The 24,067-nt window shown below is 46.4% G+C and overlaps 1 protein-coding gene across 1 annotated transcript in view; it reads left to right on the top strand.

The window, feature by feature from the left end:
* Positions 1–24,067, top strand: part of MID2 (midline 2) — a 304,582-nt gene that overhangs the window by 254,645 nt on the left and 25,870 nt on the right. Inside the window, exon 8 of the mRNA XM_040322836.1 lies at positions 7,035–7,196. Coding sequence (XP_040178770.1) covers positions 7,035–7,196 — 162 coding nt within the window. The remainder of the gene's footprint in view (positions 1–7,034; positions 7,197–24,067) is intronic.

The raw sequence follows: 24,067 nt of genomic DNA, 5'->3' as shown, positions 1-24,067 counted from the left end.
ATTACTGTTTACAGGGTATAGAGACATAATAGTTAACGGATTCCTTTAAAAAATGATTAAAAATAGATAAAAATCAATCATATAATGTACCTACAGTTTCAGTTTAGTTTTTGCATGCCGTTTCCTGCTTCTGTGATGTACAGAGCCACAGAGCCAATACAGGGCAGTGATGGTTTAGAAAACGAAACTGCTTGGTGCTGTGGGGTTTTAGACACACTGGGGGAGATTCAGAAAGAGATACGACGGCGTATCTCCTGATACGCCGTCGTATCTCTGAGATCTGACGGTCGGATCTATGCCACTGATTCATAGAATCAGTTCCGCATAGATCTCCCTTAGATCCGGCAGGTGTAAGTGACTTACACCGTCGGATCTTAGGCTGCAATCTCCCGCCGGCCGCTAGGTGGCGCTTCGTTTTTTTACGCGACGAATATGCAAATTCCGATTTCCGCCGATTCAGAAACGAACGCCCGCCCGTCGCTTTTTTTTTTACGTCGTTTGTGTTTGGCTTTTTCCGGCGTATAGTTACCCCTGCTATATGCGGCGTATCCAATGTTAAGTATGGGCGTCGTTCCCGCGCCGAGTTTTGAATTTTTACGTCGTTTGCGTAAGTCGGTCGCGAATACGGATGGACGTAATTTACGTTTTGGGAGCAATGCACGCCGGGAAAATTCACGGACGGCACATGCGCATTTAAATCGGTGCGGGGGCGCGCCTGATTTAAATACTACACTCCCCCTAGCCGCGGAATTTGAATTCCGCCGGGGGAGTTACGATCCGCCGGTGCAATTTTCGCGGTAAGTGCTTTCTGAATACTGCACTAGCCTCTCAAATTTGCGCCGGCGGATCGTAAATCAGATAGATTACGCGGATCTAAAGATCCGCTAATCTATCTGAATCTAGCCCACTGTAATCACACCTCCTTGATTAGTGACCACAGAGAGAAAGCTCCCAGCACTGTGGTTATCAGGAAACAGACAACCAGGAAGTGTGGAGATCAGAGAAGAATTATAGCAACTTGAGAGCAAAAACGAACAATGAGGACATGAAAACAGCACTGCATTAAGGTAAAGGAAGCTATTAAGATAAAAAAAAAAATTGTGAAAAGTTCTGACTGCATTAATCTTATATGATCCAGAAAACAGCAGCCGTATTGAACTGGCAATTATTTTTATGCTGTGCTGCTCTGGGGAAAAAAACACAAAACACACAACAATGTGTCACTAGCAGATGTTTGCAATACAAAGAACCCAGCTGCGGCTTTGGAAAATAATTAGTAAATGTGTTGACCTTATTTGTTGGTTGAACGCACAGAAATTAGCACCTGAGTTGCTGAACATTCTGTTTAATTATGTAGAATCCGAGCCATAGATATAATTACATGTGCAGCAATGGACATACGAGCTACCCACAGTGTTCAGGTAGACCTGCCCCCTTTATACCCACTAAACCATTCCATCCGGGGTTTGTTTGTGGTATGTGCGCCTCTCTCCTGCCACCCCCTCTTTGCTTTGCATGACTATCTATGGTCGCCGCTGCCGCCCCCTATTTAGGCGCCCGGCCCCTTTTCGGGAACATGAATTACAGCGGCGGGGTATTTTTTGGAAGCACCTGATTAGATCCATCGGCTCTAATAGGTGTCCAAATAGGTTAACAGTGGTCGCCATGCTGGGCGCTCGCTGTTCACTCAGCGTTGTGTTAGGAAAGCGAATGAATATTGTGTGACATAAAAAAAATGGGAACTACCACTATTTTATTCTCTAGGGCAGGGATATGCAATTAGCAGACCTCCAGCTGTTGCAGAACTACAAGTCCCTTGAGGCATAGCAAGACTCTGACAGCCACAAGCATGATACCCAGAGGCATGATGGGACTTGTAGTTTTGCAACAGCTGGAGGTCCGCTAATTGCATATCCCTGCCCTAGGGTTTCTGCTTTCAGAAAATATATAATGTTTGGGGTGCCACCTATGGAGATTTTTAAATACCTTATTTGTCGCCATTCTATGGATGCAATTTTAAAGCATGACATGTTGGGTATCCATTTACTCAGCGTAACATCATCTTTTATATTTAAAAAAAAAAATATTATTATATTATATTGTATTAGTGCGCACTAACATTCATTAACCATTTCCATACCGCGTCATTGTGAAATGCCGGCGGCAGGAACCCCTCGCCGATCCGGGTGGAGGTCATATGACGTCCTGTATTCCCGGTGATCTAGGGCGCGCGCCCGCGGCAGCGCTTGTGACCCTGCGCGGGTGCCCGGCGGCCGCGATTGCCGCCGGGTGCCCGCGACTGCCGGTAATTACGGCAGGAGTGTGGATCTGTGTGTATAAACACACAGATCCACCTCCTGTCAGCGGTGAGGAGACCAATGTGTGTTCACAGTACAGTGGAACACACATCGGTCTCCTCCCCTTGAGTCCCCTCCCCCCTACAGTTAGAACACACCTTAGGGAACATATTAAAGTGGAGTTCCACATATAAATATAACATTACATCAGTAGTTTTAAAAAAATGTCATTAGTCCTTTAAGAAATTTTTTTTTTTTTTTTAGATGCCTTCAAAGTGTTGTTGCTAGGCAGAATAGTTAATCTTCCCTCTTCCTGCACCTAGGTGATTAAGCTTCCTAACCTACACCGCACAGACTCCTGGGAATGTAGTGGGTGTAACTTTCCAGGAGTCTGTGCACTCCCCAGTCTTGAAGAATCATGTTACTTGGACAGTACAGGTGCTGAAACCTGATCTGAAACCTATTACACTGCTTGTGCAGCACTGAGCATGTGCAAGATCTGCAAGGCTGAAATCCAGGAAGTCATACAGTCTGGCTTCACGATGCCCACACTTAAGATGGCCCCAGTCAATTTCTATTTTATAAAGTGTCTAAATGCTGTAACAACCTAACAAAACGGACCTTAGTTTACAGACTAACTTTACTAGACTACATTAAGCTTGTGTATTACAGGGGTATTTATATTTAAAAAGTGAAATTGTGGCCGGAACTCCGCTTTAACTCCTTCAACGCCCCCTAGTGGTTAACCCCTTCCCTGCCAGTCACATTTACACAGTAATCAATGCATATTTATAGCATTAATCGCTGTATAAATGTGAATGGTCCCAAAAACGTGTCAAAAGTGTTCGATGTGCAATCACAGTAAAAAATCGCAAATTGCCACGAATACTAGTAAAAAAATTAATAAAATAAAAACGCCATAAATCTATCACCTATTTTGTAGACGCTATAACTTTTGCGCAAACCAATCAATATACGATTATTGCGATTTTTTTTTTACCAAAAGTATGTAGAAGAATATGTATCGGCCTAAACTGAGGAAAAAAAAAGTTTTTTTTAAAAAACATTGTGATATTTATTAAATAAAAAAGTTAAAAATATTGTGTTTTTTTTTTAAAACTGTCGCTCTATTTTTGTCTATAGCGCAAAAAATAAAAACAGCAGAGATGATCAAATACCACCAAAAGAAAGCTCTATTTGTGGGGGGAAAAAACATAAAGATTTAGTTTGGGTACAGTGTTGCATGACCGCGCAATTGTCATTTAAAGTGCAACAGCGCTAAAAACTAAAAATTGGTCTGGGCAGGAAGGGGGTGAAAATTCCCTGTATGGAAGTGGTTAAAGTGCATTTTTTCCCAAAACCTTTTTGTGTGAAAAACCGCTGAGCAGATATTGTGTAAAAAAATTGCACTACCAACGTTTTTCATCTCTCTGCTTTCAGAAAATGTATAATGTTTGGGGGTTTCAAGTAATTATTTAGTAAATGAAAAAAAAATGCAGATTTTTACATGTACACTATATTGCAAAAGTATTGGGACGCCTGACTTTACACGCACATGGACTTTAATGGCATCCCAGTCTTATGCCGCATACATACGATCTGAATTTCCAACAAGAAAACCGTGGATTTTTTTTCAGACGGACTGTTGGCTCAAACTTGTGTTGCATACACACAGTCACACAAATGTTGTCGGAAATTCCGAATGTCAAGAACGCGGTAAGGTACGACGAGCTGAGAACAATGAAGTTCAATGATTCCGAGCATGCATAGGATTTTTTTGCATTGGAATTGCATACAGGCGATCGGAATTTCCCACAAGAACTTTTCCCATCGGAAATTCTGACAGAAAATGTCCGATGGAGCCTACACACAGTCGGAATTTCCAACCAAATGCTCACATCGGACTTTTCTTGTCGGAAATTCTGATTGTGTGTATGCAGAATTAGTCTATAGGGTTCAATATTGAGTTGGCCCACCCTTTGCAGCTACAGTGGGGATCGAAAGTTTGGGCACCCCAGGTAAAAAATTTGTATTAATGTGCATAACGAAGCCAAGGAAAGATGGAAAAATCTCCAAAAGGCATCAAATTACAGATTAGACATTCTTATAATATGTCAAAAAAAGTTAGATTTTATTTCCATCATTTACACTTTCAAAATTACTGAAAACAAAAAAATGGCGTCTGCAAAAGTTTGGGCACCCTGCAGAGTTAATATCTTGTACTGCCCCCTTTGGCAAGTATCACAGCTTGTAAACGCTTTTTGTAGCCAGCCAAGAGTCTTTCAATTCTTGTTTGAGGTATCTTTGCCCATTCTTCCTTACAAAAGTCTTCCAGTTCTTTGAGATCTCTGGGCTGTCAGTCACGCACTGCTCTTTTAAGGTCTATCCATAGATTTTCAATTCTGTTGAGGTCAGGAGATTGTGAAGGCCATGGCAAAACCTTCAGTTTACGCCTCTTGATGTAATCCCCCGTGGATTTTGAGGTGTGTTTAGGATCATTATCCATTTGTAGAAGCCATCCTCTCTTTAACTTCAGCTTTTTCACAGATGTCATCAAGTTACCATCCAAAATTTGCTGAAATTTTATTGAATCCATTTTTCCTTCTACTCATGAAATGTTCCCTGTGCCACTGGCTGCAATACAACCCCAAAGCATGATTGATCCACCCCCATGCTTCACAGTTTGACAGAGGTTCTTTTCATTAAATTCTGTGCCCTTTCTTCTCCAAACGTACCTTTGCTCATTCCGGCCAAAAAGTTCTATTCTAACCTCATCGGTCCACATAACTTGTTTCCAAAATGCATCAAGCTTGTCTATATGTTCATTTGCAAAGTTCAAACGCTGATTTTTGTGGTGAGGACGTAGAAGAGGTTTTCTTCTGATGACTCTTCCATGAAGACCATATTTGTACAAGTATCTCTTTATAGTGGAATAGTGTACCACAACTCCAGTGTCTGCCAGATCTTTCTGGAGGGATCGTGCCGTCAAACGTGGGTTTTGAATTGCCTTTCTCACAATCCTGCGAGCTGTTCTGTCTGATATTTTTCTTGGTCTCCAGATCTTGCTTTAACTTCCACTGTTCCTGATGACTGCCATTTCTTAATTACATTCCGAACAGAGGATATTGACATCTGAAAACGCTTTGCTATCTTCTTATAGCTTCTCCAGCTTTGTGAGCGACAACTATTTTCACTTTCAGTTTTCTAGACAACTGCTTAGAAGAACCCATGGTGCTGATTGTTGGGGGAGGGTCAGACGAGTCTGGGCATTTAAAACCTTTGAGATTGACATCACCTGGTCTTCCCAGACGATGAGTGAGAACAATCCATGACACTGGCAGGTCTCAGCTCTGCAAAGGGGGCAGTGCATGCTAGAAATTCTGCAGGGTGCCCAAACTTTTGCAGACGCCATTTTTTTGTTTTCTGTAATTTTGAAAGTGTAAATGATGGAAATAAAATCTAACTTTTTTTGACAAATTATAAGAATGTCTAATCTGTAATTTGATGTCTTTTGGAGATTTTTCCATCTTTCCTTGGCTTCGTTATGCACATTAATACAAATTTTTGCCTGGGGTGCCCAAACTTTCGATCCCCACTGTATAACAGCTTTAAAGGGGTTGTAAAGGTTAGTTCCCTTTTCCTTTGATTTCCCTTCTAGATTTTTTTTTCTTTGTTTTCTCTGTCTGAATTTCTCACTTCCCGTTTCTCCTCAGTATGCTGTTCTGGCTGACTAACCCCCAGCCAGAACAGCTCGGATGATGGGGGCAAGCTTACTGAGAAGGAACAGGAAGTGAGAAATTCAGACAAAGAAAAAAAACATTTAGAAGGGAAATGGAAGGAAAAGGTAAGTGAACCAACAATGCACTAGCTTAAAGGGTCACTAAAGGAAAACATTTTTTTGCCTAAAATGAATGTCTGCAAGGTAGACAGACAGAATAGTGTAATGATTCTGTTAAAAAACGAGTACATACCTATTAAATTCCTTCATCTATATCACCTCCGGCATTCTAGTTTCTGTTCTCTCATTCACTTCCTGGTTTGCGGCGCTCGTTCATGTAAGAACTACATTTCCCAGTATGAATTGCGGCAAGCCCAGTAATTCACACCTCCTTGAAGTCTCTAACACGTATAGAGTGTCCTGCCGCACAGATGTAGTTCCCAGGAGGGGGCGAGCACGTTACTGACCACCGCAGTAAAGCCTCCCATCACGGTGGTCAGTAAAATCAGACAAGCAGGAAGTGAACAGAACAGAGAAGAAATAGAGCAACTTCTGAGCAAAAACGAACAATGAGGAAGTGAAAAGAGGAATGTCTGCAGGTAAAGGATGCTTATTATGAAAAAACATTTTTTCCTTTACAACCCCTTTAAAGAAACCCATTTAGAAAATAAAAGACGAACCTTTACAACCCCTTTAACTCTTCTGGGAAGGTCGTCCACAAGGTTTAGGAGTGTGTCTATGGGAATGTTTGACCATTCTTCCAGAGGCGCATTTGTGAGGTCAGGCACTGACCTACTTCCCTCCTGTTGCGGCTGATCTGACAACAGCCAGGAAGGAGATGGACACTTCATAACGACAGCAAGACTGGGATGCCATTAAAGTTCATGTGCGTGTAAAGGCAGGTGTCCCAATACTTTTGGTAATATAGTGTATGTATTTCATGTGGATCTTTAGCTGTTTGCCTGGAGTACAGATAGCATTCTTATATTCATCCCGCTGTCTCTGTCCCCCTTTTGCAGGTCTTTATAGCTCCATGGACAGCTGGATGATTGTGCCCAATATCAAGCAGAACCATTACACTGTGCACGGGCTTCAGAGTGGAACTCGTTACATCTTTTTAGTCAAAGCAATCAACCAGGCTGGGAGCCGACATAGCGATCCGGCAAGACTGAAGACCAACAGTGAGTACACGAGGCTTTACTTATTAATTTCTCAACCCCCCCTTGTGACCAGAGGCCATTAATGTCCGGACATGTCCACACCGATCTGTCAGTTCACTTGACATGAACCATCATCAATAATCTCCACATCTAAACAGTTGTATACAGTATTTGTTTTCTGGGATATATATTTTATGGCCAATGTTTTGAGGACCCCCCGAGCGTCACAAGAGCTTTTTTTGACATCCAGTTTTCAAAGCCTTGGGATGGAGTTGGACCTTCGTGGCTGTGCAGCTCCTCGAGTTACTTCACATCAAACTGTTAACCTGTGTCTATGTCGGGGCAGTGGCGGCTGGTGATCAGAATTTTTTTTGGGGGGGGCGCAAACAAACTGAAAAAAAAAAAAAACATCAAGCGCAGCCACTGTGCCCATAAATTGCTGCCAGAGTGCCCATCAAGTGCCGCCAGTGTGCCCCATTAAATGCTGCCAGAGTTCCCATCATTTGTCGCTACTGTCCCCCATCAAATGCTGCCAGTGGCCCAGATTCAATAAGATTTGCGCGATATTTGCGTGGGAGCAGGGCAACGATTTTGCCCTGCGCCCACACAAATATTTTGCGCTGCCCTCGATTCACGGAGCAGTAGCGCAAGTTAAATGATCCCGCCGGGGGCGGGAATCATTTAAATTAGGCGCGCTCCCACGCCGAGCATACAGCGCATGCTCCGTCGGGAAACTTTCCCGACGTGCATTGCGGCAAATGACGTCGCAAGGACGTCATTTGCTTCAAAGTGAACGTGAATGGCGTCCAGCGCCATTCACGAAGCACTTACGCAAACGACGTAACATTTGAACGTCGCGACGCGGGAGCGGCGGTATACTTTAGCACAGGCTGCCCCTGCTATTAGAAAGGGCAGCCTTGCGCTAAAGTAGCCGTACGGAAACTCCGTACCTGGCTTGCGCGGGGCCCGCGCAAGCTTGTGAATTAGTGGTAGTATGCAATTTGCATACTACACGCTGATACACAATGGGAGCGCCCCCTAGCGGCCCCCGCAAGAATGCAGCCTAAAATCTGCGAGGCATAAGAGCCTTATGCCGCGCAGATTTTAGGCTGCAGCCGGTGTAACGAGGTTCCTGAATCAGGAGCACTCGTTACACCGGAGCAAGTAAGCAATTGCGCCGTGTAACTTATGGTTGCGCGGGCGCAATTGCTTCTTGAATCTGGGCCAGTGTTTCCCCATCCCCCCCCCCCCCCCCCGCCCGCCACTTACCTATCTCGGCGATGTCCTCCACGCTCCGAGTCCTCATGTCTTCTCCCGTCCTCTGCTTCAGCGCCTGTCGCTTCAGCCAATCAAGTGACAGGGTAACCAGACCCGAGCATCATGATTGGCTGAGAGGCGGGTTAGTGTTAGGAAAAGGCGATTTATTCCCTTCCCTAACACAACACTGAGTAAACAGCGAACGCTACGCTGATACACCGGCGTAATTCGAAATCCCCGCCGGCGTATCATTGTTTTGTATTCACAAAACAAGATACACCGGAATTAGGCTAGGATCCGACTGGTGTAAGTCACTTACACCGTCGGATCCTAAATGCAATACAACGCTGACCGCTAGGTGGCGTTTACGTTCAGGTCTCATTTGACTATGCAAATGAGCCTGATACGCCGATTCCCGAACAAATTTGCGTCGCGTACGTCGTTTCCGTAAGCGTAAGGTTACCCCTTTCTATATGAGGGGTAACCTTACGCCAGTCCGCCGTATGCCATGTTAAGTATGGCGTCGGGTCCGCGTCGTCTTTTTCCGTCGGTTACCTAGTTTTCCTAAGTCGTTCTTGAATACGACTTTACGTCAATGACGCTCATGTCGGCGTCATTGACGTTTTCCGTCGTGAGCTAAAGCATGCGCACTGGGCTATTTTTCAGCCCGGCGCATGCGCAGTTCAATCGGCACGGGGGCGCTCTTAATTTGAATACAAGCCGCCCCCTTTGAATTACGCGGCCATACGCCGGGCCATTTACACTACGCCGCAGCAAATTACGGAGCAAGTGCTTGGAGAATACGGCACTTGCTCCAGTAAGTTGCGGTGGCGTAGTGTAAATGGCTTACACTACGCCAATTCCGATTCTACGAGAATCTGGCCCCATGGCTCTAATCGGGCTCTTCCAAAAAAAAAAAATGCCGCTGTAATTCAGTTGCCCGACGCCTGACAAAAGGCCAGACACCTGAATAGGAGGCGGCAGCGGTGACAATAGATTCATGCAATGCATGAATCTATCTATGGTGATAGACAGGTGCAGGAGGGAGGGGGTGGCGCTCCTGCGCCCTTTATTGACGCACCGCCTCTTGTGTCAGGGACAGAAAAAGGGTCTTCTCCAAACTGTTAGCGCAAAGTTGGAGGAGCACAATTTGTCTCGAATGTGTAGCATTAACAGTACCCTTCACTGGAAACATCTAATCTAAATAAATTTGGAGGGGTGTCCAGCATCTAGACAGGTGTGATGGTCAGGTGTCCACCAACATTTGTTCATGTAGTGTAGTTTAGGAGTCCGTCTCACCATGCAGATTATATCACCTCCTAGCTGCTTAATCAGAGATGGTTTTTCCTGTGATATCCCCCTTTCCCAAGGCCCTCCTCTGTTCGAGCATGACTGGACCTGTGCACAAAGTCAGTTCCATAAAAACATGGTTTCACCAATTTGGTGTAGAGGAACTAGAGTCGCCTTCACAGAGCCCTGACCAGTGGCGGCTGGGGCTCAACATTTTTGAGGGGGTACAAACAAACGAAAAAAAAAAAAATATCAATTGCAGCCTCACTGTGCCTGTCAAACGCAGCCACTGTGCCCATCAAACGCAGCCACTGTGCCATAACATTTTCACCACTGTGCCATGCCAAACGCAGCCACTGTGCCCATCAATTGTCACCACTGTGCCATGCCATCAAATGCAGCCACTATGCCCATCAATTGCCGTCACTGTGCCCATCAATTGTCACCACTGTGCCATGCCAAACGCAGCCACTGTGCCCATCCATTGTCACCACTGTGCCATGCCATCAAACGCAGTCACTGTGCCCATCAATTGTCACCACTGTGCCATGCCATCAAACGCAGCCACTGTGCCCACCAATTGTCGCCACTGTGCCATACCAAACGCAGCCACTGTGTCATCATTTGTCACCACTGTGCCATGCCAAACACAGCCGCCATGCCATTGTCGCCACTGTGCCATGCCAAACGCAGCCACTGTGCCATGCCATTGTCACCACAGTGCCCATCAATTGCTGCCAGTTTGCCCTGTAAAATGCCGCCAGATTGCCCCTTAAAATGCCGCCAAATTGCCCCTTAAAGTGCCACCAGATTGCCAGAAAATACCGCCAGATTACCCCCAAAATACCGCCAGATTTCCCCCCCCGCCCAGCACTTGCCTTACTCGGTCAGCCATCCTCCTACACGATCCCTCAAAGTCTTCTCCCGCCCTCATTGTCGCTTCAGCCAATCAGGTTACCGGTAACCAGATCGGCTGAGATGCGTGTCAGTGTTAACCAGCGAACGCACACCCCGTGTGTCCCCTGGTTAACTATTTGGAAGCCGATTACATCATGGCTCTGATAGACACTTCCACAGCCCACCAGCTGCCGTTATTCAGATGGCCGGCACTCGCCAGGGGGCCTGCCATCTGAATAGTGGGTGGCAGCGGCGCGAGCGACAATACATAGATTCATGCATGAATCTATGTATTGTTTTCAGTGTCTGTGCAGAAGAGACAGGGGGCGGCGCTCCTGCGCCCACTGTGGATGCACCGCCACTGCCTGACCTCAACTCCACTGCTCACCTTTGGATCAGATCTTCTCATCCAACATCATTACCTGACCTCAACCCTACTGAATACCTTTGGGATCAGGTCTTCTCATCCAACATCAGTACCTGACCTCAACCCTACTGATCACCTTTGGGATCAGGCCTTCTCATCTAACGTCAGTACTCGACCTCAACCCTACTAATCACCTTTTGGATAAGATCTTCTCATCCAACATCTGTACCTGACCTCAACCTTACTGAACACTGTTGGAATCTGGTTTTCTCATTCAACATCAGAAATGTACCTTTAACCCTACTGATCACCTTTGGGATCAGGTCTTCTCTGCCAACATCAGCACCACCTGACCACAACCCTACTGAACACCTTTGGGATCAGATCTTCTTATCCAACATCAGGGCTTGACCTCAACCCTACTCACCACCTTTGGGATGAATTGGGACACTGATTGTTGGCCAGGTTGTCTTATCCAACACCTGTACCTGACCTCAACCCTAATGAACACCTTTGGGGTGAATTAGAATGCTAACGGCGAACCAGATCTTCCCGTCCAACAATGGGACCTGACCTCTCAAATTCCCACAGACGGTCCAAAATCTAATGGAAAGCCTTCCCAGAAGAGTGGAGGCTGTTGAAGCCACAATGGGGACGACAACTCCTTAATAATTCCCATTGTTTTGGAAAGGAATGCCCAACATGTGGTTTTAGTAGGTCAATGGCTTCCAAATTGGTAAACAGTGGGCCCAATGCTGTGCGTTCGCTGTTTACACAGTGTTGCGTTAGTGAAGCGAATAAATCGCTTTTTCCTAACACTGACACGCCTCTCAGCCAATCAGGATGCTTGGGTCTGGTTACCTGTCACCTGATTGGCTGAATTGACAGGTGCTGTGATTGGACGCCTATAAGGCGTCCAATCATAGCAGAAGATGGGAAGAGGATGGGAGAAGACATTGAGGACTCGGAGGGAGCGTGGAGGACAGCGCCATAACCCGAGACAGGTAAGTGCCGGGCGGGGGGGGGCACATTGGCAGCAATTGATGGGGACAAACTGGCGGAAATTGATGGGCACACACTGGCGGCAATTGATGTGGGGCACACTGGCGGCAATTGATGTGGGGCACACTGGCGGCAATTGATGTGGGGCACACTGGCGGCAATTGATGTGGGGCAAACTGGCGGCAATTGATGTGGGGCAAACTGGCAGCAATTGATGTGGGGCAAACTGGCGGCAATTGATGTGGGGCACACTGGCGGCAATTGATGGGGCACGCTGGCGGCAATTGATGGGGCACGCTGGCGGCAATTGATGGGGCACGCTGGCGGCAATTGATGGGGCACGCTGGCGGCAATTGATGGGGCACGCTGGCGGCAATTGATGGGGCACGCTGGCGGCAATTGATGGGGCACGCTGGCGGCAATTGATGGGCACGCTGGCGGCAATTGATGGGCACACTGGCGGCAATTGATGGGCACACTGGCGGCAATTGATGGGGCACACTGGCGGCAATTGATGGGGCACACTGGTGACAATTGATGGGGGGAAAAACTGGTGGCAATTGATGTGGGGCACACTGGCGGCAATTAATGTGGGGCACACTGGCGGCAATTGATGTGGGGCACACTGGTGGCAATTGATGGGGCACACTGGTGACAATTGATGGGGGGAAAAACTGGTGGCAATTGATGTGGGGCACACTGGCGGCAATTAATGTGGGGCACACTGGCGGCAATTGATGTGGGGCACACTGGTGGCAATTGATGTGGGGCACACTGGTGGCAATTGATGTGGGGCACACTGGTGGCAATTGATGTGGGGCACACTGGCGGCGATTGATGTGGGGCACACTGGCAGCAATTGATGGGGCACACTGGTGACAATTGATGGGGGAAAAACTGGTGGCAATTGATGTGGGGCAAACTGGCGGCAATTGATGTGGGGCAAACTGGCGGCAATTGATGGGGCACACTGGCGGCAATTGATGGGGCACACTGGCGGCAATTGATGGGGCACACTGGCGGCAATTGATGGGGCACACTGGCGGCAATTGATGGGCACACTGGTGACAATTGATGGGGGAAAAACTGGTGGCAATTGATGTGGGGCACACTGGCGGCAATTGATGTGGGGCACACTGGCGGCAATTGATGGGGCACACTGGCAACAATTGATGGGGGAAAAACTGGTGGCAATTGATGTGGGGCACACACTGGCAAAAATTGATGGGGCACACTGGCGGCAATTGATGGGGCACACTGGTGACAATTGATGGGGGGAAAAACTGGTGGCAATTGATGTGGGGCACACTGGCGGCAATTGATGGGGCACACTGGTGGCAATTGATGTGGGGCAAACTGGCGGCAATTGATGTGGGGCAAACTGGCGGCAATTGATGTGGGGCAAACTGGCGGCAATTGATGGGGCACACTGGCGGCAATTGGTGGGGAAAAAACTGGTAGTAATTGATGTGGGGCGCACACTGGCGGCAAATGATGGGGCACACTGGCGGCAATTGATGGGGCACGCTGGTGGCAATTGATGGGGCACGCTGGCGGCAATTGATGGGGCACGCTGGCGGCAATTGATGGGCACACTGGCGGCAATTGATGGGCACACTGGCGGCAATTGATGGGCACACTGGCGACAATTGATGGGGGGAAAAACTGGTGGCAATTGATGTGGGGCACACTGGCGGCAATTGATGGGGCACACTGGCGACAATTGATGGGGGGAAAAACTGGTGGCAATTGATGTGGGGCACACTGGTGGCAATTGATGTGGGGCACACTGGTGGCAATTGATGTGGGGCACACTGGTGGCAATTGATGTGGGGCACACTGGTGGCAATTGATGTGGGGCACACTGGCAGCAATTGATGGGGCACACTGGTGACAATTGATGGGGGAAAAACTGGTGGCAATTGATGTGGGGCACACTGGCGGCAATTGATGTGGGGCAAACTGGCGGCAATTGATGGGGCACACTGGCGGCAATAATGGGGCACACTGGCGGCAATAATGGGGCACACTGGCGGCAATTGATGGGGCACACTGGCGGCAATTGATGGGGCACACTGGCGGCAATTGATGGGGCACACTGGCGGCAATTGATGGGGCACATTGGCGGCAATTGATGGGCACACTGGTGACAATTGATGGGGGGAAAAACTGGTGGCAATTGATGTGGGGCACACTGGCGGCAATTAATGTGGGGCACACTGGCGGCAATTGATGTGGGGCACACTGGCGGCAATTGATGTGGGGCACACTGGTGGCAATTGATGTGGGGCACACGGGTGGCAATTGATGTGGGGCACACAGGCGGCAATTGATGTGGGGCACACTGGCAGCAATTGATGGGGCACACTGGTGACAATTGATGGGGGAAAAACTGGTGGCAATTGATGTGGGGCACACTGGCGGCAATTGATGTGGGGCACACTGGAGGCAATTGATGGGGCACACTGGCAACAATTGATGGGGGAAAAACTGGTGGCAATTGATGTGGGGCACACACTGGCAAAAATTGATGGGGCACACTGGTGACAATTGATGGGGGGAAAAACTGGTGGCAATTGATGTGGGGCACACTGGCAACAATTGATGGGGGAAAAACTGGTGGCAATTGATGGGGAAAAACTGGTGGCAATTGATGTGGGGCACACACTGGCAAAAATTGATGGGCACACTGGCGGCAATTGATGGGGCACACTGGTGACAATTGATGGGGGGAAAAACTGGCGGCAATTGATGGGGCACACTGGTAGCAATTGATGTGGGGCAAACTGGCGGCAATTGATGTGGGGCAAACTGGCGGCAATTGATGTGGGCAAACTGGCGGCAATTGATGGGGGAAAAACTGGTGTCAATTGATGGGGCACACTGGCGGCAATTGGTTGGGAAAAAACTGGTAGTAATTGATGTGGGGCGCACACTGGGGGCAAATGATGGGGCACACTGGTGACAATTGATGGGGGGAAAAACTGGTGGCAATTGATGTGGGGCACACACTGGCGGCAATTGATGGGGCACACTGGCGGGAATTGATGGGGCACACTGGCGGGAATTGATGGGGCACACTGGTGACAATTGATGGGGGAAAAACTGGTGGCAATTGATGGGGGAAAAACTGGTGGCAATTGATGTGGAGCACACAGGCGGCAATTGATGTGGTGCACACTGGCGGCAATTGATGGGGGGGGGGGGAAACTGGTGGCAATTGATGGGGCACACTGGCGGCAATTGATGGGGGAAAAACTGGTGGCAATTGATGTGGGGCACACTGGCGGCAATTGATGTGGGGCACACTGGCGGCAATTGATGGGGCACACTGGCAACAATTGATGGGGGAAAAACTGGTGGCAATTGATGTGGGGCACACACTGGCAAAAATTCATGGGCACACTGGCGGCAATTGATGGGGCACACTGGTGACAATTGATGGGGGGAAAAACTGGTGGCAATTGATGTGGGGCACACTGGCGGCAATTGATGGGGCACACTGGTGGCAATTGATGTGGGGCAAACTGGCGGCAATTGATGTGGGGCAAACTGGCGGCAATTGATGGGGGAAAAACTGGTGTCAATTGATGGGGCACACTGGCGGCAATTGGTGGGGAAAAAACTGGTAGTAATTGATGTGGGGCGCACACTGGCGGCAAATGATGGGGCACACTGGTGACAATTGATGGGGGGGAAAACTGGTGGCAATTGATGTGGGGCACACACTGGCGGCAATTGATGGGCACACTGGCGGCAATTGATGGGGCACACTGGCGGGAATTGATGTGGCACACTGGCAGCAATTGATGGGGCACACTGGTGACAATTGATGGGGGAAAAACTGGCGGCAATTGATGGGGGGGGGGGAAACTGGTGGCAATTGATGGGGGGGAAAACTGGTGGCAATTGATGTGGGGCACACACTGGCGGCAATTGATGTGGCACACTGGTGGCAATTGATGGTTACAGTAGCTGCGTTTGATGTCACAGTGGCGGCAATTTAATGGGTACAGTGGCTGCGTTTGATGGGCACACTGGCTGCAGTTGGTGTTTTTTTTTTTTTCCCAGTTTGTTTGCGCCCCCCAAATATTTTGAGCACCACCCGCCACTGATCTTCAGGTTTTCATTTTGATTGGTGCTTTCAAAATGTTCTTTTCTACGACCTTCTGCATCACTCGTGGGTTAAAATCAACTTCCCATGTCTTCAGAAGGGAATAAGCAAGGAATCGGCAGCGGGCATCTTGGCACGTACTGTACTGTGTGTCCGGAGTGAGAAAACAATACTGGGCTTCCATTAAAGCCTACATTCCCAACCCCTGGATAGAGGACGCCGCTATTCCGTAATACTTCTGAAATGAAATCCAAATCTCATACTGCTACTTTCTTTACACGCCGACGTTCCGTTCTTAGGAAAATAATAGTGTTTTGTGTCACTGCATTACACCACATGCTGCCAGCCAATCCACACCTATTTCTAAAGTACCGACGGCGCGCATACGGGAAAGTCAAGTCCGATTGAAAGCCTGGAAGAAACCCGGAGTAAATTGGAGACTCAGCTTGTGTAATTATTATAGGGGATGAACAAAGTCAATTTTACAAAATTGATTTCGCCATGAAATTATCGATCGTTTCGCTAGCGCAATTTCACCAAATTGGAAACTCGGTTTACCTCATTGAGCTACTTAGAGTTTACTTGAAAAAAATCATCTGCTCTTTTTTTTTATTTATTTTCCCCCACTTAAGTTTCCTTGAAGTAAATTTTTCTTATTTTGTTATCTTTTTATTGTAATAATAAAAAAGTTATTAAAAAATAAATAAAAAAAGTAATAAAAAAGTAATAAAAAATAATAAAAATTGTAATAATAAAAAAAAAAAATACTTTTTCAAGCAAATTTCGCTTAAATAAAATTGTTAGAATAGATTGTTTTTTTTCCCAAGCAAATTTTCAATTTACAATTGAAAATTTGCTTGGGAAAAAAAACAATCTATTCTATTTTTTATTTAAGCGAAATTTGCTTGAAAAAGTTTTTTTTTTTTTTATTATTACAATTTTTATTATTTTTTATTACTTTTTTATTTATTTTTTAATAATTTTTTTATTATTACAATAAAAAGATAACAAAATAAGAAAAATTTACTTCAAGGAAACTTAAGTGGGGGGAAATAAATAAAAAAAAGAGCAGATGATTGATGTCGCAGTCACGGAAAAAAAAAACGCTGATCGCCGCCATTAGTAGTAAAAAAATTATTATAAATAAAAATGCAATAAATCTATCCCCTATTTTGTAAACGCTATACATTTTGCGCAAACCAATCGATAAACGCTTATTGCGATTTTTTTTTTTACCAAAAATAGGTAGAAGAATACGTATCGGCCTAAACTGAGGAAAAAAATAGTTTTTTAACCGCTTAACGACCGCCGCATGTAAATATACGTCCACAGAATGGCACTTACAGGCATATGGGCGTACATGTACGTCCCCGCCTTTCGCGGCGAGCGATCCGGGACGAGGGCGCGGCTATTCGTTTATAGCCGCTCCGTCGCGATCGCTCCCCAGAGCTGAAGAACGGGGAGAGCCGTATGTAAACACTGCTTCCCCGTGCTTCACTGTGGCGGCTGCATCGATCGTGTCATCCCTTTTATAGGGAGACTCGATCGATGACGTCAGACCTACAGCCACACCCCCCTACAGTTGTAAACACACACTAGGTGAACCCTAACTCCTACAGCGCCCCCTGTGGTTAACTCCCAAACTGCAATTGTCATTTTCACAATAAACAATGCATTTTTATAGCACTTTTTGCTGTGAAAATGACAATGGTCCCAAAAATGTGTCAAAATTGTCCTAAGTGTCCGCCATAATGTCGCAGTCACGAAAAAAATCGCTGATCGCCGCCATTAGTAGTAGTAAAAAAAAAAAAATAATAAAAATGCAATAAATCTATCTCCTATTTTGTAAACGCTATAAATTTTGCGCAAACCAATCGATAAACGCTTATTGCGATTTTTTTTACCAAAAATATGTAGAAGAATACGTATCGGCCTAAACTGAGGAAGAAAAAAAAATTTATATATGTTTTTGGGGGATATTTATTATAGCAAAAAGTTAAAAATATTGCATTTTTTTCAAAATTGTCGCTCTATTTTTGTTTATAGCGCAAAAAATAAAAACCGCAGAGGTGATCAAATACCACCAAAAGAAAGCTCTATTTGTGGGGGAAAAAAGGACGCCAATTTTGTTCGGGAGCCACGTCACGCAACTGCGCAGTTGTCGGTTAAAGCGACGCAGTGCCGAATCGCAAAAGCTGTCCGGGTCCTTTAGCTGCCTAAAGGTCCGGGTCTTAAGTGGTTAAAGCGACCCAGTGCCGAATCGCAAAAAGTGGCCCGGTCTTTGGCCAGCCAAATAGTCCGGGGCTTAAGTGGTTAAATGAGAAAAAAAAAAAAAGCAACACCACTTTGAATTTGCCCCCTTTTTTAAATAGGCCATGGAGTTTCTACAACAGCTGCCTATAAAAGGCCAAACACTCAATAAGGATTTCAGATCACCAGCCTGACAAGTCGAGTACAAAGTGCCCCGGAGCGTTTGAAAACGCAAAGCTCATATATTCAGTTTAGCATTGATTTACTCTGTAGGGCTGCAGTAAAATGGATTAGGTTTGTTGTATGTTATTTATTGTATTCGGCAAGCGTTATACGGGGGTAAAGCCGTTTCCATAAAGAAAGCCCGTTCTTCAGACGCAAGAACGCGGCTCGTATAATATTATTTTGTTGAGGTTCTCGCAAAGAGAGCAGAGACCTGATTTATTTCTGAATCCTCTAACTGCCACTGTCAAGGGCAAACTGGTATGATGCATGGGGTGATAAGATGAGCCTTCAAGACTCGCTGTATCATTGTCATGCCGCGCTATTCTGTAATATGCATAAAGCACAGCTGACAGAGGAACACCGGCTAAAAGAAAATCTATGAAGATCCCAAAAATCTCTTCTAGCCCCCATTACGCAAATTCCCACAACATGTTTTTTTTTTTTTAAATACCGTATTTATCGCGGTATAACGCGCTCCCGCGTATACCGCGCACCCCTAAAGTTGCCCTGAATCGTGTGTAAAAAAAAGTTTTTTTTGTACTTAGAGTTTTGGTGTCTTGCGCGGCGTCCATCGGCGGCCTCGTCGGGTCTGGCGTCCGCCTGCGGCTTCGGGTGTCCTCTTCGTCGGGTCCGGCGTCCTTCTGCGGCTTCGGGTGTCCTTCTGCGGCTTCGGGTGTTCTCTTCGTCGGGTCCGGCGTCCGTCTGCGGCTTCGGGTGTTCTCTTCGTCGGGTCCGGCGTCCTTCTGCGGCTTCAGGTGTTCTCTTTGTCGGGTCCGGCGTCCGTCTGCGGCTTCGGGTGTCCTCTTCGTCGGGTCCGGCGTCCTTCTGCGGCTTCGGGTGTTCTCTTCGTCGGGTCCGGCGTCCGTCTGCGGCTTCGGGTGTCCTCTTCGTCGGGTCCGGCATCCTCGCGTCCTCCCCGCGCCGAGTTTTGAATACTGCGCTGACATATACAGAGCGCAGTACACTCGTGTATTGTCGGCAATGCTCGGCAACTCTCGCGCTGACGTCCTGTACGCCCAGGACGTGAGCGCGGAAGGAGCAGAGACTGCCCGACTATACCCGAGTGTACTGCGCTCGGTATATGTCGGCGCAGTATTCAACCTCGACACGGGAAAGCGGGTATCGGCGTATACCGCGCACCCACGATTTTGCCCTGATTTTCAGGGCAAAAAAGTGCGCGGTATACGCCGATAAATACGGTACTGCTTTAACCACTTAAGACCCGGACCATTATGCAGGTTAAGGACCTTGCCCCCTTTTGCGATTCGGCACTGCGTCGCTTTAACTGACAATTGCGCGGTCGTGCGACGTGGCTCCCAAACAAAATTGGCGGGTTTTTTTTTCCACGAATAGAGCTTTCTTTTGGTGGTATTTGATCACCTCTGCGGTTTTTATTTTTTGCGCTATAAACAAAAATAGAGCGACAATTAAAAAAAAAAAATCAATATTTTTTACTTTTTGCTGTAATAAATATCCCCCAAAAACTGTATAAAAAAAATTTTTTTTCCTCAGTTTAGGTCGATACGTATTCTTCTACCTATTTTTGGTAAAAAAAAAAATTGCAATAAGCGTGGTTTGCGCAAAAATGTATAGCGTTTACAAAATAGGGGATAGTTTTATTGCATTTTTATTAATTTTTTTTTTTTTTTTTTACTACTAATGGCGGCGATCAGCCATTTTTTTTGTGACTGCGACATTATAGCGGACACATCGGACACTTTTGACACATTTTTGGGACCATTGTCATTTTCACACCAAAAAATGCATTTAAATTGCATTGTTTATTGAGAAAATTACAGTTGCAGTTTGGGAGTTAACCACAGGGGGCGCTGAACGTGTTAGGCTTCACCTAGTGTGTGTTTACAACAGTAGGGGGGTGTGGCTGTAGGTCTGATGTCATCGATTGTGTCTCCCCTATAAAGGGGATGACGCGATCGATGCGCCGCCACAGTGAAGCACGGGGAAGCCGTGTTTACATACGGCTCTCCCCGTTCTTCAGCTCCGGGGAGCGATCGTGACGGAGCGGCTATAAACGAATAGCCGCGGACCCCCGACCCGCGGAAAGGTAAGGATGTATATATACGCCCATCTGCCTGTCCGTGCCATTTTGCGGACGTAAATAGTCGTGCGGCGGGCGTTAAGTGGTTAAAGGGGAGTTCCACCCACAATTTCACTTTTTAAATATAAATACCCCTGTAATACACAAGCTTAATGTAGTCTAGTAAAGTTAGTCTGTAAACTAAGGTTCGTTTTGTTAGGTTGTTAGAGCGTTTAGTTTGTTTATAATCTAGAAATAGACCGTGGCCATCTTAAGTGTGGGCATCATGAAGCCAGACTGTATGGCCCCATACACACGAGAGGATTGATCCGCGAATACGGTCCAGCGGACCGTTTCCGCGGATAAATCCTCTCGAGGATTTGTGCGGATTTTCATGCGATGGTGTGTACTCACCATCGCATTGAAATCCACGCCGAAATCCTCTGGCGATGACGTGTCGCGCCGTCACCGCGATTATGACGCAGCGACGTGCGCGACGCTGTCATATAAGGAATTCCACGCATGCGTCGAATCATTACAACGCATGCGGGGGATCCCTTCAGACGGATGGATCCGGTGAGTCTATACAGACCAGCGGATCCATCCGTTGGGATGGATTCCAGCAGATGGATTTGTTTGGCATGTCAGCAAATATTCGATCTGCTGGAATCCATCCCAGGGGAGAAATATCCGAGGAAACAGATCCGCTGGAGTGTACACACCATAGGATCTATCCGCTGAAACCCATTCGCTGGGATTTTTCAGCGGATGGATTCTATCGTGTGTATGGGGCCTAAGACTTCCTGCATTTCAGCCTTGCAGATCTCGCACATGCTCAGTGCTGCACAAGCGATGTAATAGGTTTCAGTCAGGTTTCCATAGCAACGGGAGTGTCAGAGGAAGTTGCCGCCCCTTCTCCATGCAAATAGGCTATTTGCAAGGACTACTGGGATACATGATTCCTATCCCAGAAACCCTTGCGAATAGCCGCGTGACTTAATAGCCTAGGCTAATAAAGAGGAGGAAGTAATGAAGGACTACAAAATAAAGGTATTTACAAGCAACAAAATAAATAAAAATTGTCCATTCTGAACACTATGAGATTAGGGCATGCAGCACAGACAAACATAAAAAAATTGGTGGAACTCCACTTTAAGAGCTATGGGTGGAAGTGACAGTGTCGCTTCCGCCCTGCTATGGTATGGAGACGGGTGGGGGCCATCTTCCCCTCACTCCACTAAGTAGGAGAGAGGACTCGATCGGCTCCGGTAAGCGGCGCAGGGCACAGGAGAGAGGCAGGAGGGGGCCCCCTTATCCCGCCACAGATAACGGCAAATCCACCACAGAGACCACAATGATCGTAAACTGGACTGGACGGCTGAAGAGATGGATACCTTGGTTATGGTAGCTGGTTGCTGCCATAACAGAGATATCCCTCTTCAAAGTGCTGACGTATATAGTCGTGTGGCGGTCCGGAGGTGGTTATGAAACTCAAAATTTCAGTAAAAAAAAAAATTACTAAAATTTTTTTTAGTCCACACAAACACACAATATTTTACCAATGTTTTGGTAAAATATAAGTTGTACCGAGTAAATAGATACCCAACATGTTAAGCCTTAAAATTACGTGCGCCCACGATACATCATATTGGCCCAATGGTTTATGAAACACAACGTTTCAATAAAAAAATACATTAAAGTTAATTTTAGGGTACACATACTGTGACAGGAAGTCAGGTAAATCTGTGGGTGTTGTCACAGACGGGACATACATTTCTGCCTTGTTTAGACAATACACCAATTGTTATTAGGCGTCGGCTGCAAACGTAGCCAGAAAAGGTCTAAGGGCGTTGGAAGACTTCAGCTGTTCAGAATGAGGAAATTAAGGCCTCTATAAGTAATCTAGAGGATTACCACTGATTTGCTGCATCCTGAGGCTTTGTAAGGAGAGTAGTGTACTGAAAGTCTTCTGAGGAGGTGAGGAGGTGATTGATTTTGTGATAAAAATCAAAAGACTATTGTTTTTCTGCTGTATGACCAGCAGTGTCTGCCCAGCAGTAGGCTGTGCTAAACTCCATAGATAGGTTCCTGTGTGGAAGGTAGACGCCCCAAGTGGCCAGGGTTTATTTTATGTTTGATTTTGTTTATGCTGTTTGGATGCTTGCACTTGTTTCCAGCGAGATGGAAGAATAAACCAAAATCTTTGTTTTCAACCGTCTTCCACTGCCTGCCTGTATAAATTCAGTGTGTGGTGAACCCATCCAGGGGGTCACACACCCCGCTACCGAGCTAACCTCTTACAATACACAATATTTTAAAATACAGGGAGTGCAGAATTATTAGGCAAGTTGTATTTTTGAGGATTAATTTTATTATTGAACAACAACCATGTTCTCAATGAACCCAAAAAACTCATTAATATCAAAGCTGAATATTTTTGGAAGTAGTTTTTAGTTTGTTTTTAGTTTTAGCTATTTTAGGGGGATATCTGTGTGTGCAGGTGACTATTACTGTGCAGAATTATTAGGCAACTTAACAAAAAACAAATATATACCCATTTCAATTATTTCTTTTTACCAGTGAAACCAATATAACATCTCAACATTCACAAATATACATTTCTGATATTCAAAAACAAAACAAAAACAAATCAGTGACCAATATAGCCACCTTTCTTTGCAAGGACACTCAAAAGCCTGCCATCCATGGATTCTGTCAGTGTTTTGATCTGTTCACCATCAACATTGCATGCAGCAGCAACCACAGCCTCCCAGACACTGTTCAGAGAGGTGTACTGTTTTCCCTCCTTGTAAATCTTACATTTGATGATGGACCACAGGTTCTCAATGGGGTTCAGATCAGGTGAACAAGGAGGCCATGTCATTAGTTTTTCTTCTTTTATACCCTTTCTTGCCAGCCACGCTGTGGAGTACTTGGACGCGTGTGATGGAGCATTGTCCTGCATGAAAATCATGTTTTTCTTGAAGGATGCAGACTTCTTCCTGTACCACTGCTTGAAGAAGGTGTCTTCCAGAAACTGGCAGTAGGACTGGGAGTTGAGCTTGACTCCATCCTCAACCCGAAAAGGCCCCACAAGCTCATCTTTGATGATACCAGCCCAAACCAGTACTCCACCTCCACCTTGCTGGCGTCTGAGTCGGACTGGAGCTCTCTGCCCTTTACCAATCCAGCCACGGGCCCATCCATCTGGCCCATCAAGACTCCCTCTCATTTCATCAGTCCATAAAACCTTAGAAAAATCAGTCTTGAGATATTTCTTGGCCCAGTCTTGACGTTTCAGCTTGTGTGTCTTGTTCAGTGGTCGTCTTTCAGCCCTTCTTACCTTGGCCATGTCTCTGAGTATTGCACACCTTGTGCTTTTGGGCACTCCAGTGAAGTTGCAGCTCTGAAATATGGCCAAACTGGTGGCAAGTGGCATCTTGGCAGCTGCA

This window comes from Rana temporaria, chromosome 9 (assembly GCF_905171775.1).
Source record: "Rana temporaria chromosome 9, aRanTem1.1, whole genome shotgun sequence".
Classification (NCBI taxonomy): Eukaryota; Metazoa; Chordata; class Amphibia; order Anura; family Ranidae; genus Rana; species Rana temporaria.
Note: the sequence above shows the minus strand (reverse complement) of the source record. Positions and strands in the feature narration are given on the sequence as shown.